The sequence below is a fragment of the Carassius auratus genome, chromosome 20 (assembly GCF_003368295.1).
Source record: "Carassius auratus strain Wakin chromosome 20, ASM336829v1, whole genome shotgun sequence".
Taxonomy (NCBI): domain Eukaryota; kingdom Metazoa; phylum Chordata; class Actinopteri; order Cypriniformes; family Cyprinidae; genus Carassius; species Carassius auratus.
Genome location: NC_039262.1, coordinates 24,328,021 through 24,344,566, shown reverse-complemented (window position 1 = coordinate 24,344,566; position 16,546 = coordinate 24,328,021). Strand labels below are relative to the sequence as shown.

The 16,546-nt window shown below is 39.4% G+C and overlaps 1 protein-coding gene across 4 annotated transcripts in view; it reads left to right on the top strand.

The window, feature by feature from the left end:
* Positions 1 to 16,546, top strand: part of LOC113121254 (AT-rich interactive domain-containing protein 1B-like) — an 82,571-nt gene that overhangs the window by 48,859 nt on the left and 17,166 nt on the right. For 2 of the 4 annotated variants that reach the window (XM_026291570.1, XM_026291568.1), the window contains exons 5-10: positions 2,409 to 2,652; positions 5,885 to 5,974; positions 6,372 to 6,542; positions 11,745 to 12,087; positions 12,664 to 12,804; positions 14,060 to 14,187. In XM_026291570.1, the coding sequence (XP_026147355.1) occupies positions 2,409 to 2,652; positions 5,885 to 5,974; positions 6,372 to 6,542; positions 11,745 to 12,087; positions 12,664 to 12,804; positions 14,060 to 14,187 (1,117 nt within the window). The remainder of the gene's footprint in view (positions 1 to 2,408; positions 2,653 to 5,884; positions 5,975 to 6,371; positions 6,543 to 11,744; positions 12,088 to 12,663; positions 12,805 to 14,059; positions 14,188 to 16,546) is intronic. The other 2 variants (XM_026291572.1, XM_026291571.1) reach the window with 1 other exon arrangement.

The window sequence follows — 16,546 nt, the reverse complement described above, 5'->3', positions numbered from 1 at the left end:
GAGGGGGATGAAATTGGGAAAGGTCCATAAGCTGGCACACAAACTCGGGATCCCCGAAGCACAGCGGCGCTATATGTCAGCGTGCTGCCCAAAATACTATTATTACAGACAGATAAGAGGAACAGAAAATGCCATTGAAACTTTTCTGAATTCCCTTCAGTGATAAATCCATATAACCATAAAATATTTTATATCAAATATTTCGAGCAACAGTGAGCTGCTCTGTTTGCTACAGTATTTTCTCCTCTTTGTGTCCATCTTCAGCATTTTTGGCCTTTAATGTCCTGTTAACAGACTATGGCTACTTTCACACTGCAGGCTGAAACGACCCAATTCCGATTTTTTTTTGCCCCTATGCGACCTGTATCTGATCTTTTCATGACCGTCTGAACGGCACAGATCCGATCTTTTCAAATGTGACCCAGGCCACTTGGGTATGTGGTCCTGAATCCGATACGTATCCGATCTTTTGAAATGCGACCTCCGTCTGAACGGCCAGGCCACATGTATCTGACCCGCACGTCATTGATACGATACAAACGTCATAATTCTGCGTTGAAGTAGGCGGGAACGAGAAGATAAACAACAACCATGGTGGACGATGCTGCTAAGACCAGTCAATAGAAGGGAAGCGAGGTCACAGATTTAATTAATATTTGGGATTGACCGCTCTATTCAGTCCAAACTCGAGGGCTCTTATCGGAACCGGGCGGTTTACAAAAACATTTCCAGCTAAATGGCCGAGCGTGGTTACAGACGATCCTGGCTCCAATGCCAGCGAAAAATAAAAAGCCTCCGAGCAAAATACAAACATCCATGTTTAACGTTAGCTACTTCCGCAAACAACGAGTGACGTCGTTCACCGTTGAGTACTCTTCTGCGCATGCGGGTCACTTCTGGGTCATTTCACGTTCACACAGGAGATCACAAAAGGTCACATTTAATTGGAAATGTGAATGGCCTTGCCAAAAAAATCTAATTTTTACAAAAAATCGGAATTGAGCATTAAACCCTGCAGTGTGAACGTAGCCTTTGTAATTTTTACACACAAGTCATTCTGGGCGGATGACATAGGACATATGCATGAGTAAAACATGGGCTACTTTTCATTTTTGGGATCTTTGAGATGACTTGGAATACAGTTCATTAGTCATTCTGACTAGTGATGATCTGTTGTTGGAGCCCCTGGTCACGATGAAATAGAGCAGTTTAAACATCTCCTTTTTGACGGTCATGACTGAATAATGACTCATCATTCACTCGTGACCATCAAGAAAGAGAAGTCATCATTAATGGTGACATTTGATCATTTTAAAAGTACTGAAATTCATTGAGACTGAAGATGTCAGCGCTCTCTGTCCCCCATACAGTGAACTTCTTCTGAAATGTGAATAGTGACTATCCTCTTTTTTGAGTCATCTGGAAAAATAATCCACGATAACATTAACAAGCTGTCTAGCGTAACTGGAAAAGCAGAGACTTTCCAGCGGAGGAAGTTACCGCTGGATGTTGTTGACCCACAGTCTTCACGACTCTCTCATCGAGGCCGATATGTGGGATTGCACAAAGCTGAGCATATGTTCCTCTTCATCCTCAACTAGGTCATCACCATTAAGCCTGCAACGTGAAGTTAGTCTCTTCTGAAGACCGCCTGAGTTTCCATCACAATCATTCACTGCGCTCCGTGCTGGAATCACTGGCTCATGTGTCGTGGAATTTAAGGCCTCATTGGAAAGTTTTGTTTCATAGTCTTCCAGCAGAATTGGCCTGATGTAATACACGCCAAAGGAAATCGGTTTTATTTTTCCCTTATTATTAGTTACAAAAAACTGGTAGTACTTCTGATGGCCTGTCTTCCAGTATCATCTTTTGAGCCTATGGGGAATAACAATGAGCGATCATTGAGATTCGACAACGGGCAGGAGCTCACAAAAAAAAAAAAAAACTAAAAGATCATTTGCTGCAGTTCAGGCCAGGAGTTGTTATCACCTCAGCAATCGCAAACTAATTTCGGTCGCAAGGTTGATTATGACTATTTGCAGACATGAATTCAGAGACTGTTGGCTGCATGCAGGATCACTTGTGGAGTAAAAAGGCCCCGGGCCCCCTAAGTGGTTTATTTATAGGGTTTAGATTGGCACTGGTTGTAATTTTGGCAGCATACACTTGGAATGAATGCACTATGTTCAGACTGACCTACAGTCTTTCCAGGTTTGCTGCTTCAGAACTGCTTTTGTCCGTTGATTTGCTTTCTTCCAGAGTGACATAAAGTCCATTATCAAAATATACTTTATATTATCTACTTCCAAAATATATTCTTATGTATAGCCTGCTGTGCTGCTTGGCTCTTTTGAAGTTGGATAATGGCTCAATCTTCAACTCAAGTTTCTTGTGCTTGTGTACTTCAGGATCTATCTGGCTCAATAGATGACCTCCCCACCGGAACAGAGGCGGGTCTCAGTTCGGCCGTCAGCGCTTCGGGTTCCACCAGTAGCCAGGGAGAACAGAGTAACCCCGCCCAGTCGCCCTTCTCACCCCACGCCTCGCCCCGGGTCCCCAGCATGAGAAGTGGGCCCTCGCCTTCGCCGGTTGGGTCACCTGTGGGCTCCAGCCAATCACGATCTGGGCCCATATCACCTGCCAGTGGGCCAGGTAAAAGATTCTGTGTGAGATATAACTTTTTGATTTATTTTTTAATGAGAAATTGAATATGTATGTGCTGTTTCAAGTTTTGCTTTGAATTTATTTTAAAAATGTGAAATAGTATTTATGCATTTATGTGGAACTGTATAAGGATATTATGTAATAGGGATGGGAGTTTTCAGGAATATTTATAAGATCCATTAAAATTAGACATAGAATGTCAAATTGATTTATCTTCAATCAATAATTTAATCAATTGATTTATTAATGCCAAATAAATGAACTAATAAATTAATAAATAAAACTCATTATCTTTTATATATATATATATATATATATTTATATATATATATATATATATATATATATATATATATAGTTGGCACTGTATATCTGCTATATACAGTGCCATCCAGAAGTATTGTAACAGTAAAGACAAAATTGTTCTGTTTGCTGTGGAGTCAAGAAATATGTAAATATGATTAAAAGATGAATATAAGACATTTTATTATTGGGTGATTCAACACACAGATGTTTTACCAGCTAAGAAGATCAGCACTTTTAGAGTTTCATCCCCTGTCTGATGTGAGCAGAAGTATTGGAACAGTTGCCTCACAGGTCTTTCTACGTGTTCATCTGTGTCCTGTTGCAGTAATTCTTCAGATAATAAAAGTAGGGAATGTGTCTTATCAGTTATATCCATTGCTTCTGCAAGTCTTGCATTCGATAATGACACCCACAAACCAGGAGGAAGACGAGGAAGCTGACTCTGAAAGAAATGCAAGCAATTTGGATGCTAAAGGAAAGTGGAAGTCAATCAGAACTATAGGAAAAACAAAGAACATGAGAAATCAAGAGTTTGGAAACTACTGGTGACATCAGCAACCAACGACAACCTGATTGGCTGAGAAAAACAACAGTGGTCGATGACAGACAAATCATAAAAGCTGTGAAAATTAACCCTAAAATACATGTCTGTAAAATCATCAACAGCCTGCAGAAAGCTGAGGTGATGCTCTGTCAATCTACAGTCCACAGGAGAATTTGACACAGAACTAAAGAAGCTACACCTCAAGATGCAAACCTCTGATCAGCAGCAAAACTATAGAAAGGCAAGATTCTTCACAAATGTGAACCAGTAGAGTTTTGGAACTGAATTGATGGACCGATGAGACAAAGATTAACCTTTCTTTTAAGTGATTGGAAAGCAAATGTCATGTCATGGGCATGCATGGTCTCTAGAACAGCACCTCTTCATTTTAATTATAAAAAAAAAAAAAAGATGATGACTTAATGTATGATGGCAGTAGCAGAATGAATTTGGAAGGGTACAGATTCTTCTTGGCTACCGATATTCAAGAGACTGCCACCAAACTCATTAGAAAGCACTTCATATTATATCAAGACAATGACCCAAAACACCCTGCCAGTTCAGTCAAGGACTTTATCAGGGCAGAGAAATGTAAAGTCTTAGATTGCCCAAATCAATCTCCAGATTTAAATCTGATTGAACATTAATTTCCCCATCTGAAGGAGAGACTAAAGACAGAAACTCCCCAAAACAGTTGGAATTGGCTGCATTAAAGGCTGGAGAAAAGCATTTCAAAGCGTAAGACCAAGAGTCTGGTGATGTCTATGGCTTGCGGACTCACTGATCTGATTACACGCAAGGGATCTGTAACTAAATATTAGCTTTTAATCTTTTACATCTGCCTTAAATCCAACTGTTCCAATATTTATGCTCACATCAAATAGTGGCATGAACTCTAAAGGTGCTGTCCTTTTTATTTGGTAAAACATGTATGAGTCGAAAGACCAAATTTTTGTCACATATTCTTCTTGTAATCATATTTGCAAATATCTTGACTCCACAACAGAGAAAGCTATTTTTTCTTTACTGCTCCAATACTTATGAAGGGCACTCTCTCTCTCTCTCTCTCTCTCTCTCTCTCTCTCTCTCTCTCTCTCTCTCTCTCTCTCTCTCTCTCTCTCTCTCTCTCTCTCTCTATATATATATATATATATATATATATATATATATATATATATATATATATAATCTATAAGACCAAATCATTTGCATTACATACATTAATCAAAATAAAATTATTATTTTCATCATTATTTTCAGTCATTGTACATGTTTGGGTTTGCCAACATTTACTCTGTTAAGTCTGCTGAAATTCTCTAACTAGGCACATATTCTTGATATTCTGTTGTGAATATTTTGAGAGAAAAAAAAAAAAACGATTATTATTCTTATGCTAACTTTGACATAGCCATTAGCCACAGCCTAATGTGTGTCATTTAATCGTGCCACCGTGGAGCAGTCGGAGGCTAAGGTGTTTGAGCTCCAGACAGCAGTGGGTCAGCGGCAGCATTCAAGCCGACTTTAAAACAAGTCACTCCATCGTTAAAATAGTTTTGAAAGTCTGTTAGCAGTTTGGAGTCACTTTGACACAATTACTGTCCTGCTGTGTGCTGCATTGTTAGCCGGGCAGCAGAGGGCTTTGTGGAGCCGAAACTGCTGTTTTTCCTTTCCGTCCGGAATGGCACTAACAAGGTCCACAGGAGAGCGTTTACCCTGCTGCACACAAAACTGCCTCATCCCTACTGGGAGCACCATTAGCTGCATACAGTGACATGTGATCTGTGTGCCATTACTGGAGAATGAATATCGCCGCTTTTACAAATATACACGTTCTGTACATACAAGCACACAAAGTCGCCCCTGGGAGAGAAACAATGAGCCTTAAACACCTCCCATGGGACGTGTGGTTAGATATTCTGCCCTCTAGGCTAATTTGTCAGATATTTATCATGAAATGTAGCTCTTGTATGAGACCATTAACTGCGTTTGTGGTTTTGTGCTTGTGCACTGCAAAAATATCTTTTTTATAATCATTATTGCTTTCTGGCTTTCCAGTAAAATATCTAAATGTCCTTAAAACCAGATGAAATTATTTTTCACAGAATATGAGTTGCATTTTAAATTTTTTCAGACATGCAGTAAATGTAACACTATTATAATATAATTTTAATTCATATAATTAAATAATAATAAAATATTAATCATCCATTAATAAATATAAAAAATATATTAAATTATATTTAATTAAATAAAAAAATTAATCTGAAAACAACTCCATATTTGGACGTTTTACTGGTAAACAAAAAACTGATGTTTGTACAGTGAAAGACTGGGTTTGTGCACACATGTACATGTTTTTCCCACACACAGGTGCACAGATGGCCCCTCAGACCCCAGGGAACGTTCCGGACACGGGCTCCCATTCCACTCACAGTCAGTCGCCCATGTCTCAGGAGAGAGGTGAGCTGATTTCCCGCAGTAACTTTGGGACTCACACTGCCTCTATTTACAGCTATCAGGAAAAGGAAATCCGACGGCTGTATTTTTCATCTGTCCCATGCAATGTATGAGCTCTTGGTAACCCCTTGGACATTAATTATTAATATATGTTTATATATTAATTGGGACTGCCTCATATATTGTATGAAAGCAAACTTTGTATGGGTAATCAATTCACTCTGGAAAAACTTATATACGGAAATACACCGAATAGTACTGAAGAATACTCTATAGTTCACACAATAGACAATACACACAAATGTTTGAATTCCAGCACTTAACCTTACATCACCCTTTAACCAATTACCTCCTAACCATTACCTGGTTGTTATGGGTAATATCTTTTTTTACTTTGTAGGATTTGCACCTAACATGCAACGCAATGCACCTGGTCCCCAGTTTGGAGGCCAGCAGCCTGGACCTTCTATGTCTCCACACTCCTGTCCCACTGGCCCTATGCACCATAGTGTGAGCTCCTATCAGCTGGGCACCTCTTACGGGCCCCAGAGTGCCCAGTATGGGCCTTCAGGTAACACGCACATCCCAAGCTCTTCTGCATGAAAACATTTGACTTCTATTTGAATCTTTTATGCTCCAAATTGTTATAACACTATAGACCCCTCACTCGTTCTGGAGTTGTTCCAAACCATTTTGCCTGAATGAACTGAAAACACATGCATCTCCTTTAGTGTTCTCAGAAGTAAGAACGTAATCTGGGTTTGGAAGTGTGAGTAAATGAGAGTTGATGTTTTTTGGTGAATTAATACTTAAAGTGTCCGTTGTTGTTTCAGCTGTGTGCATCTGTGATAGAGACCCCATTAACAGGTCTCAGCAGCAATTCATCATGAATGTTATGGCGTGCTGGTGTAATAAATGAATAGCTTGCCATTATAATGTCATGGCCTCCACTCTGCCTGATTGATAGTCCCTGTTGTCCTGTACTCTCATTCAAATGACTGACAGCCGGCTCAAGACAACAGGGGAGCAGGCTCCGTTGAGATACAGCGCCAGTCAACCACAGAATTGTGTACACAGATTGATTGGATCCATGAATAGATACCTCAGTCAATTCATAGTTTGGAACAGCATAAAATGCAGCATTTTATTGTTTCCTGAAGTCTACCTACAATACAGACATTCATAATTCAGTTTTTTGGACAATTTTCCACGCTCTCTCTGACTCTACACTTGTCTTGTTTTACATTGATTCATTTAAATGCCCATATTAACAGGTAACATGGGTTGCACGATTAGTTGAGTGACAAGAGTTTCAATTCTGAGACTAGTTTTGCTGCACATTAAGCCCAGAGTATACTTGGGCTAACCGTGTTAAACAATGGTGCCTTTAAGTACCTTTTTTGATTGGCTATCCTGTTTGCATATGAATCTGACCATTGTACGTGACACTGCCATTCATCAGGGCCACCAGTTTTAGTAGGGGTTACCAATTTTAATAGGGGTTTTAGTGGGGGGTGATATGTAAAAATGTCTCACTAGTTGACCCAAAACAATTATTTTGATCAGTATTGTCTCTCCCGCCATCTGTTTTTGATGAAAAAGAGATGAAAGTCTTTGAGTTTCAAGCAGGACAATGGCTTGTTGCTTCTTCAGGAGCTCATTGATCAGTGGTCACAACCACAGCCAAATGATCATCCCACCAAATGAACGTTAATTTTGAACTAGACAGAAGTTGATTTCTAGTCAGTAAGGCTATTAACTCAGCAGGGAGTAGAGTCATTGTGGCTGTTAAGGCTTCCCTGCTGAGATCTGATTCTCCATCCACTATGGAAATGAGGATTATGATTGAAAATCTGTAGAAAAATCATGCAGTGCTTTCCGATTTCTTATTTTATTTTTTTCATTTTACACTCCAGGCTCCAAATCCTGACAACGAAAAGCATTTTTGTGATAATTATTACGAAGGAAAAAAAATGAGAATATCACATTGCATATGTACTCAGTACTTCGCTCAAGCACCTTTTGTAGCAATTATATCCTCAAGTCTTTTTGGTTATGAGGCAACAAGATTTTCACATCTGGATTTGGGGGATTTCTGCCATTCTTCACTGAAGATCCTCTCAAGCTCTCTCAGGTTGGACGGATACTGTCAATGAACAGCCAATTTCTGGTTTCTTGAGAGATCCTCTATCTGGTTCAAGTTCGGCTCTTTCTGGATGACTCGAGGGAATTCACAGTCGTCCCTTCTCCCCTGATTTGTTTTGGCTGGATAGCCAGCTCTAGGAAGACTTCCAAACTACTTCAATTGACGAATTATGGAGACTACTGTGCATTTGGGAACCCTTCAGTTCAGATGAATGTTTTTGTAACATTCCCCAGATCGTTGAGCTCTGCAGGCTGTTCCTTGGATCTCGTGGCTTGGTTTTTTGTTCTAATATGCCCATGTATTTTTTTTTTAGCTGTTAGACTAATTCATACAGATATATGTAGGTGGAATCTAAAAGTGCAGGAACATCTCAACGATGTTATTTCAGTTTTTTTTTTTTTTTTAGAAGATCTGCAAAGTTAGCAAAAATATATTAAAGGGGGGTGAAATGCTATTTCATGCATACTGAGTTTTTTACACTGTTAAAGAGTTGGATTCCCATGCTAAACATGGACAAAGTCTGCCGGAAGAGTGCACGCTCCCGTATAGCAGGGCACTGAGAGCACAACAGACTTCACTGATCAGAGCGAGAGCGTCGCGAAAAGTCACAAAAGAAGTGTGTTTTTGGTTGCCAGGGCAAGACAACCCTGCACAGATTACCAAAAGAGAAACAGCATTAAGGGACCAGTGGATGGAGTTTATTTTTACAGAGCATCAACGGAGTTGTGCAAGTGTTTTTGTTTGTTCCCTGCATTTCGAAGATGCTTGTTTTACAAACAACATCCAGTTTGACGACGGATTTGCGTATCGTTTATTTCTTAAGGATAATGCAATCCCAATGAAAAAGGGTCACGATCGTGTGTTGGAACCGCAGGCAGTGAGTAAAACTGCTTAAAATATCTCTGCCTCCTTGTTAGTGCGTCCGCCTCCCATCCCGAGACCCGGGTTCGAGCCCTGCTCGGAGCGAGTCGTTGCTGCTGCTGCTTTCGTTCAGTTTCAGCCTCTGGATCTGATTCTGGATCATAAATATACGCTGAATCTGACTGTTAGCCATGGTTTGTTTTGGATGTTTTTTTCCTCACGGTGTCACAGCTTCCAAACGCTCTCAACGCAAAAGCTTACTCGCGCTCGTGATTCTTTAGCTCCGCCCACATGTCACGCCTCCAGCCGGTCGTGTTTTTCCGGGAAAAATCGGCACAGACTATCTTTCTCTTATAAATATAATAAAACTAAAGACTTTTTGGAGTTATGAAGGATGCAGTACTACTCTATAGGTACTCAAGATAAACAGGATATTGAGTGAAAATACAAGCATTTTTTGATTAATATAAAGTGTATGAGTTTCAAACGAGCAAGAAAAATCCCATTTTCTGTGATATATATTCCCTTTAAACAGAGAATTGTCTTGGACTCCAAGCTTAGTTGTTGATGTGAATCGAGTGGGAAGCCTTTGAGTCCTGTTATGTCAGAACAAGCTTTGGCATTTCGTGTAGCTGAATTACAGAAACATGGGGGTCACTGAAACACATCTTTCTAGCTCACAGTAGGCATCAAATTGTGTTCCCGTGTCCCAAACCCTCTGTCATCTATGCATCGCTCACAGCACTGTCAGAAGGGCAGCCGGCTGCATCCTTCACATTCATGGCACCTTTCCCTCTTTTTCACCTGAGGGAATGTTGGGATTGTACAGGGCTGGAGGAAAGTCACCGCAGAGTGTGTAATTGGCATTGCTCCAGGTCCACGTCTACATCCGTGCAGGCTGGAGTGCCCATCCTCCCCACCGTGAAGGAGCTTGTTAAGGGTCCCGATTCAGTGTAACTACAGAACGGGGGCAAAAAGCCAGCATCCAGCCAACCTGCTTCATGTGATTTTGGAATACATTTTTACACTGGGAAAGCGGAAAACATGCCAAAACTCTCTGATTTCCACAGGGATCTCTTGAAACCTGAATGAGCCAGAGATCTCAACGTTTCGACAGCTTGAGGAGTGGAAATCCCAGTTCTAATTGTGACTGAAATGCTGCTTGGCAAACTTCCTGCCAAGCAGCGATCTGGGCACGATTAAATTTATGCCCATTATGCACATCAGCACGTTAGACGAAACTCGTGGCGTAGTGAACATGATGTCTCGTCCCCTGAGAAACTTGGCGTCCAGTGGTTGTCAGGCTGAATGTCCTCAGATGGTTGCCCTTGAAACATGTCATGAGGAGACATACTTGCTTGGGCTGTGGTAGAACACTAGTTTTGAAAAAAATTGGCTGAAATGTGTCCAGACTTCACTGCCTTCCAACGCTCTCCCACAAAGATCTGATCATTTGACTGCCTGAGAAGAAACAGATAAAGAAAAGAATGATGTATGACTTGCTTTTAGATCAAAATGGACCCTTATTTTTTTTTTTTTTTTCAGAAAATGTACGTTGTTTCAGGCATGTTTAACATCCTTCTGGTCATTTTATGAATATCCATTACATTGGCTACGTTTACATGCAACCAAATAATCCATTTGTAATCGGATTGATGGCTCGATCTGAATGAAATTTCGATCGGTTTAAAGGGGGTGGTTTATTCCTCTTTAAATACGATTGAGAGTGCATGTAAACACTCGATCTGATTGAACCACGAAACTGAAAGGACTGCGCATGTGCAATGATGCAGAAATAACGTAATGACGTATGACGCGCCGAACGAGCAGCTCTTCCTCTTGAATAAAGTGTTGTAAAAATGCTGTTCTGTCATTATAAAACTCTCCTTTCACTCTGCAACAGAAGTGGAGCAGAACAGTCAAGATACTCATCCACAGGCAACCTGGTTTGGGCGCGGGGAGGGCTTTTTTGTGTTTTTTTTTTTTTTTGCATGATAAATATGAGCAGCACGACAAAGTGTGTTATATGTATATTTATCCATTAATGTATAAATATCTTCTCTGCTGTTAATAACATATTAAAAAAAAGCATGTAGGAGAGTGGTTATTACGTGCAAACAGTGAGAAACTCAGTTTGTGCAGTTGTGTGCATGTAAAAAAAAAATCAATTCTGATTTGAAGCTTGTGATATATAAATGCACACAAAACCCGATCACTTTATTTGGCGTTCATGTAAACACTGCAATCAGATTCATCAATCAGAAAGAATTCAGTCCGATTGAACCAAAAATTTTGCATGTAAACGTAGACGCTCCCAAGAGTGTCAGCATAAAACTACTTATGTCCCACTGATCATTTCACAAAGTATTTGTTTTCAGTTATTTAAGCAGTTTTGACTAAAATTGTGACTGCTTTTGAGTGTTCTCCTTTTGCACCATCCTGTGCATCACTCAAATAAAAAATAAAATAACAAAAAAGTTAACAAAGCCATAATCAAGGCTTGAAAATTGAGTAACATTGCAAAGGCTTTTTTTCTGGGTTGTGTTTATGATTGTTTGGAAACACAGTTTTTTTTTTCTTCTTTTCATCAAGAGGAAACAAATGTGATGGAATGGAACAGAGTGCAGGGGTCTTGGCATGTTTTGTTAAAAAGTTGCACAGTTTTTAAGTCTTAAAGGGGTCATGCAATTATTATTATTTTTTATTTATGTTTCTTGAGTTGCACTTATATTATTATGGCTTTACATTAGTCTTGTTTATCTCTAGGTAACTACACACGCCCTCCTAACTATGGCGGGGCACCAGGTGCCAACTACAGCGGCCCCGGTCCAGGCATGGCCAACAGTCTTGCCATGAATGCCAGCAGTCCAATGCACGGGCAGGGTCCAGGGCAACCCTGTGGCTCTGTGACCACGGCTCGAGGACCAGGGCATGCAGCCGGCGGCCGGCCGTACCCAGCAGGCTCCAGCAGTGTGGCTCCAGCCTCACCAAATATGCCTCAGTCCGCTGGCCCAGGAATGGGTCCACCTCCTCTCAACGTCAGTCGCAAACCCCATGAAAGTGGCCCTGGATCTGGCCAGCAGAACCCAGTCCCCTCTGGACAGCCCAGGTAAATCAGATCCTGAAGTCTCCTCCTGCTTAGCTAGAACAAGATGCTATGTTTGGTCTAGATTGCATAAGATAGTTAAAGGGATAGTTTAATATGCGTTATTTAAATGTAATTTTATACCTGTATGATTATGGTTTTCATTTTCCAGTGAAACCCAAAAGATGACATTTTAAAGAATGTTGGTGACCAAACAGGCCTCATTGGTTTTCATTTGAATTTTTGAGTGAACAATCCCTTTAATGACATTTATTCAGATTGATACTTAATAAATATATTTGAATTAAGCCACACCTTTTTAACTCAAATATTACTATGTTGTCATATTCACCATACCATGAAGAACTGGTCAACAGTCCCCATTTGTAACTTTTATGCACGTGCATTAAGTAATTTTGCTTATGCATCACTGATTGGCTACTACTCAGCAGTCTATTCGGCTGTATTTCTCCAAACAATGCTGAAGGCGGCATTTGGGATAGGGCCAAACATGGAATTACTCCGCGCATCTTTGAGTTGTCATTCCTGTTGAAAGTGAATAAGCACCAAGGAGACGTTTATGCTCTTCCCCTGGTTCAGGCCTCCCTTTGGCAGGTCCCCTGTATACCCGGGCCTGTCTGGGCCTGGAGGACGGCCAGCCTCCTTCCCTGTCCCTCAACCCCATCACCCTCACTACAGTTCTGGGCAAAGCCAGGGCCAGCCTCACGCTGAGCTGTATGGGTAGGTTCAAATTCGGACCCCTGGCTGGATAGCTTTACTCTGCTTGAGTCTCTTGGCATCCGCTAGAAATGACACAAGCCAAGCGCTCTGCATAAGCCTCTCCTTTCTCCTCCTTTCACCGTGGCTGTGTTCTACTCTGAGCATTTAAGAAATTTAAGCATAATATATAGTTTTTACACGGACAGGAGAAGAGAACAGCAAAACGCCAAGAGTTAAAGTGAATAGAAATTCATAGATTGTGTCTTTCCAAACCTGTATGCTGTTATTTTTTCCTGTTGAACACAAAAGGGGAATTTTTGCATTTATTTTTTTTACACTGTCCCATTCCAAAATGGGCAGAAAAAGGGCATAAAGGACCATACAGTAATCATCATACAACTTGGGGTCATATGATGTGATTTCAAGATTTGAGGTATTCAGCCAATCACAACGTACTAGATAGCTGACCAATCAGATCACACCTTGCTTTTCAGAACCATGAGCTTTGTAAAAATCAGGCAGGGCAAGAGGAGCAACAATAATGTACATTACGTGGAAAATGTTTTTTTGTTTTGTTTTTTTTTTACCTTAAAATGCATCAACACATTGCGTTACACCAAATACACAAAATATTGTTCTTTTTAGCATCATCATATGACCCATTAACATTAAACAACTTGAACAACTTTATGTAAACAATGAAATCTTCATTGTTTACATAAAGATATAAAATTGGTTCATTGGCAGGCACATGGATTGACATAATTTCTGCCAAAACAGCATTGGCTCTCACATGTAGAGAAATGGAGAATAGGATTTGAGAGCTGTAGCAGAACAGAATATTTTCATTGAATAATGACTTATATTTCAGAAGAAATTTCACAAGAAAAGCTGTGTAAAGATGCTTTAAATGTTTGCTGTGGTTTCCATAAAAAATATAACAGCATATGAGTTTGGAGCACCCTGAACTGATTTTTGTGTGTACTTGACCCTTAAGATATAATCAAAACTGATTATTTATTTTTATTTTACATTAACTTGGTGTATGGCTGTTTAGCATAGCGTGTAGACAACACAGGATTCACTTCTTTTTACTTTGCGTATTAATTCTGATTGTCTTAACCCTCTCTACCGTACCTGCATATTTGTTGCTTGCCAGCTAAAAGAAAACAAAGAAGAAAAGAAGTGTACTAACACCTTACCAATGAACTCTTCACATCTTAAACAGGGTTTACGCTTTGGTGGTGTCCTTATGTTTGTGTGCTGTTGTCCATAGGCCAGGCGGGTATCAGGGTGGTCCCCACATGCTTGGGATGGGTCCTGGAGGCCCCTACAACCATCCAGTGAGCAACAGCTCAGCCAGGATGATCCCTCAAGGACCGTCCTACAACACAATGCCCACAGGTGCGTGTTTAGGGTTTTCACTGATATATTAATGTGACAAGAAGTACAAATCTTGCACAGTTTTGAAAGTCATGAATAATGATTAATCATTTGACACTATAGCTCAAGAGAGTCTAGCTTTGGGGTCGGTAAGATTTTTTTTAAAGGGGTCATATGAGTTGTTTTCAATTTTTCCTTTCTCTTTGGAGTGTTACAAGCAAGATCTGTAAAGTTGCAAAGACTGAAGTCTGAAATCCAAAGAGATATTCTTTATCAAATTAAAGACTGTGTCTAAAACAGCTCATTCAGTCACGCCCCCACATGTCTACATCACTGTGTGGCAAAAGTTGACACAAAGAAAGAAGGCGTGGTTTCAGTAACCGCAGTTAGTGCTGAAGCAGTCATGTCAGGGAGATGCTGTGTGTATCTATGCAAAAGCAAAAGCACTTTATTTGGCCTTCTGAAAGTAGATGCATTTAGGAATCTTTAAGATTACTTACAACTAGGGTAGCTCCGATCACGATCGGCCGATCGTTATGGGCATCTCATCAGTAAAGCCGGTTCTCTAATCAGCGGTTAATTCCATCAGGTGCGTGATTTCACATAGAGCAGCTGTTACTACACGGAGCCATTGTTAATTGAGAAGATGCGCAAATAAATGCTGAAAACGAACGTGGATTTTCGCAGCTTCTCAGTTAACGACTGAAGCACATGACGCTTGCAGTGATTTTCCGCATCTACCGTCTCAATGAGGACATAAATACATCAACAACATCACCAGAACTGTTCTGAGTAACTTCACAAACATTTTACCATTTCAGTGTAAAAAATATTCTGTGACATTTACAGTAAAATACAGTCTGCTGTGATTGCCAGAACTTCACTGTTAAAAATATGGTAGCAACATTTAAGGTTTATAGTCTTATCTTAAATTCACATTAAAATACTGTATTTCATTAACTGATCTAATGTTCTAATTGTAATAAACCAACTTACTGAACTTCTAATCTGTTTTGAACCATTGTAATGCACTAATAACCACCAAAAACTGGTGGTGATGAAAAAATAACATGATGAATCAAAGATCATCACTAACAGCTCTTACACAAGCTGAGAAGGTGCACAGTGTCATTCACACACACACACTAAACACCATCATGGTAACACACGATACTGAAATAATGCAATAAACATTAATTTAACAACTTTAGATGAAAGATAAAACCCTAATGTAAACAACCGATAAGAAAAAAAGAACCGGTTATTTCAATGAAAAAAATGAAAATATGAAGTGTCATGCAGGGAATTCTGGGTGTGTCAATTTATAGTTTTTCACTGTAAATTCAACAATGACTTTTTCTTTTGCACTTACAAAAACTGTAATTTTAACATTATTTTACTGTAAAATTACATTAAATGTGATTACAGTTATTCACCGTATATAGTATGGAAACTTACTGATAACCAATGAACAGGTTTTTAAAGTCTTTTACTGTTAAGATCACAATCATTTTTACAGTGTTCATTTGAGTAAAACCAGTGTCAATTTAAAGGTATTAATGACAACCCGTCAAAATAAGTTCAGTTTTACATAAATGCATTATCCTAGAAATATTACTATTATTTTGTAGAATGTATGTGATACTGCTACTGCTACTATTGAAAAAACTTTTTTAAAGAAATAAATCACACAATATTTCTTCCATGTTTTAATTTTAATAGCAAATCCCCTTTGTTTACCAAAAAATAAATGTTTAATAAGTGTTTAAATTTAATTAAAAGACAAATTAAATTTGAGTGAAACTCTTTTACTGTTTTTCATAATTAACGTATTTTCCGGATTATAAATTGCACTTTTTTTCATAGTTTGGCTGGTCCTGCAACTTATAGTCAGGTGCGACTTATTTATCAAATTTAATTTGACAAGAACCAAGAGAAATGAACCAAGAGAAAACATTACCGTCTCCAGCTGTGAGAGGGCGCTCTATGCTCCTGTAGTCTACACTGAAAACATAGAGCGTCCTCTCGCGGCTGGAGACGGTAATGTTTTCTCTTGGGTCTTGGTTCTAAATAAATGCGACTTATAGTCCAGTGCGACTTATATATGTTTTTTTCCCTCATCATGACGTATTTTTGGACTGATGTGACTTATACTCAGGTGCGACTTATAGACCGAAAAATATGGTATATTACTTGTAGGAAAACTTTAAACACAATTGTAAATAAGTATAAAGAATAGCATTGGTTTATTTTTAGTGATGATAAGTTTTTTTTTTTTTTTATTAGCATAATTTTGTGTTTTGCTTTGGTACCGAGAACCGTGGATCTTCACTGGTATCGGTACCGAATACTGAAATTTTGGTACCGTGAAAACACTACT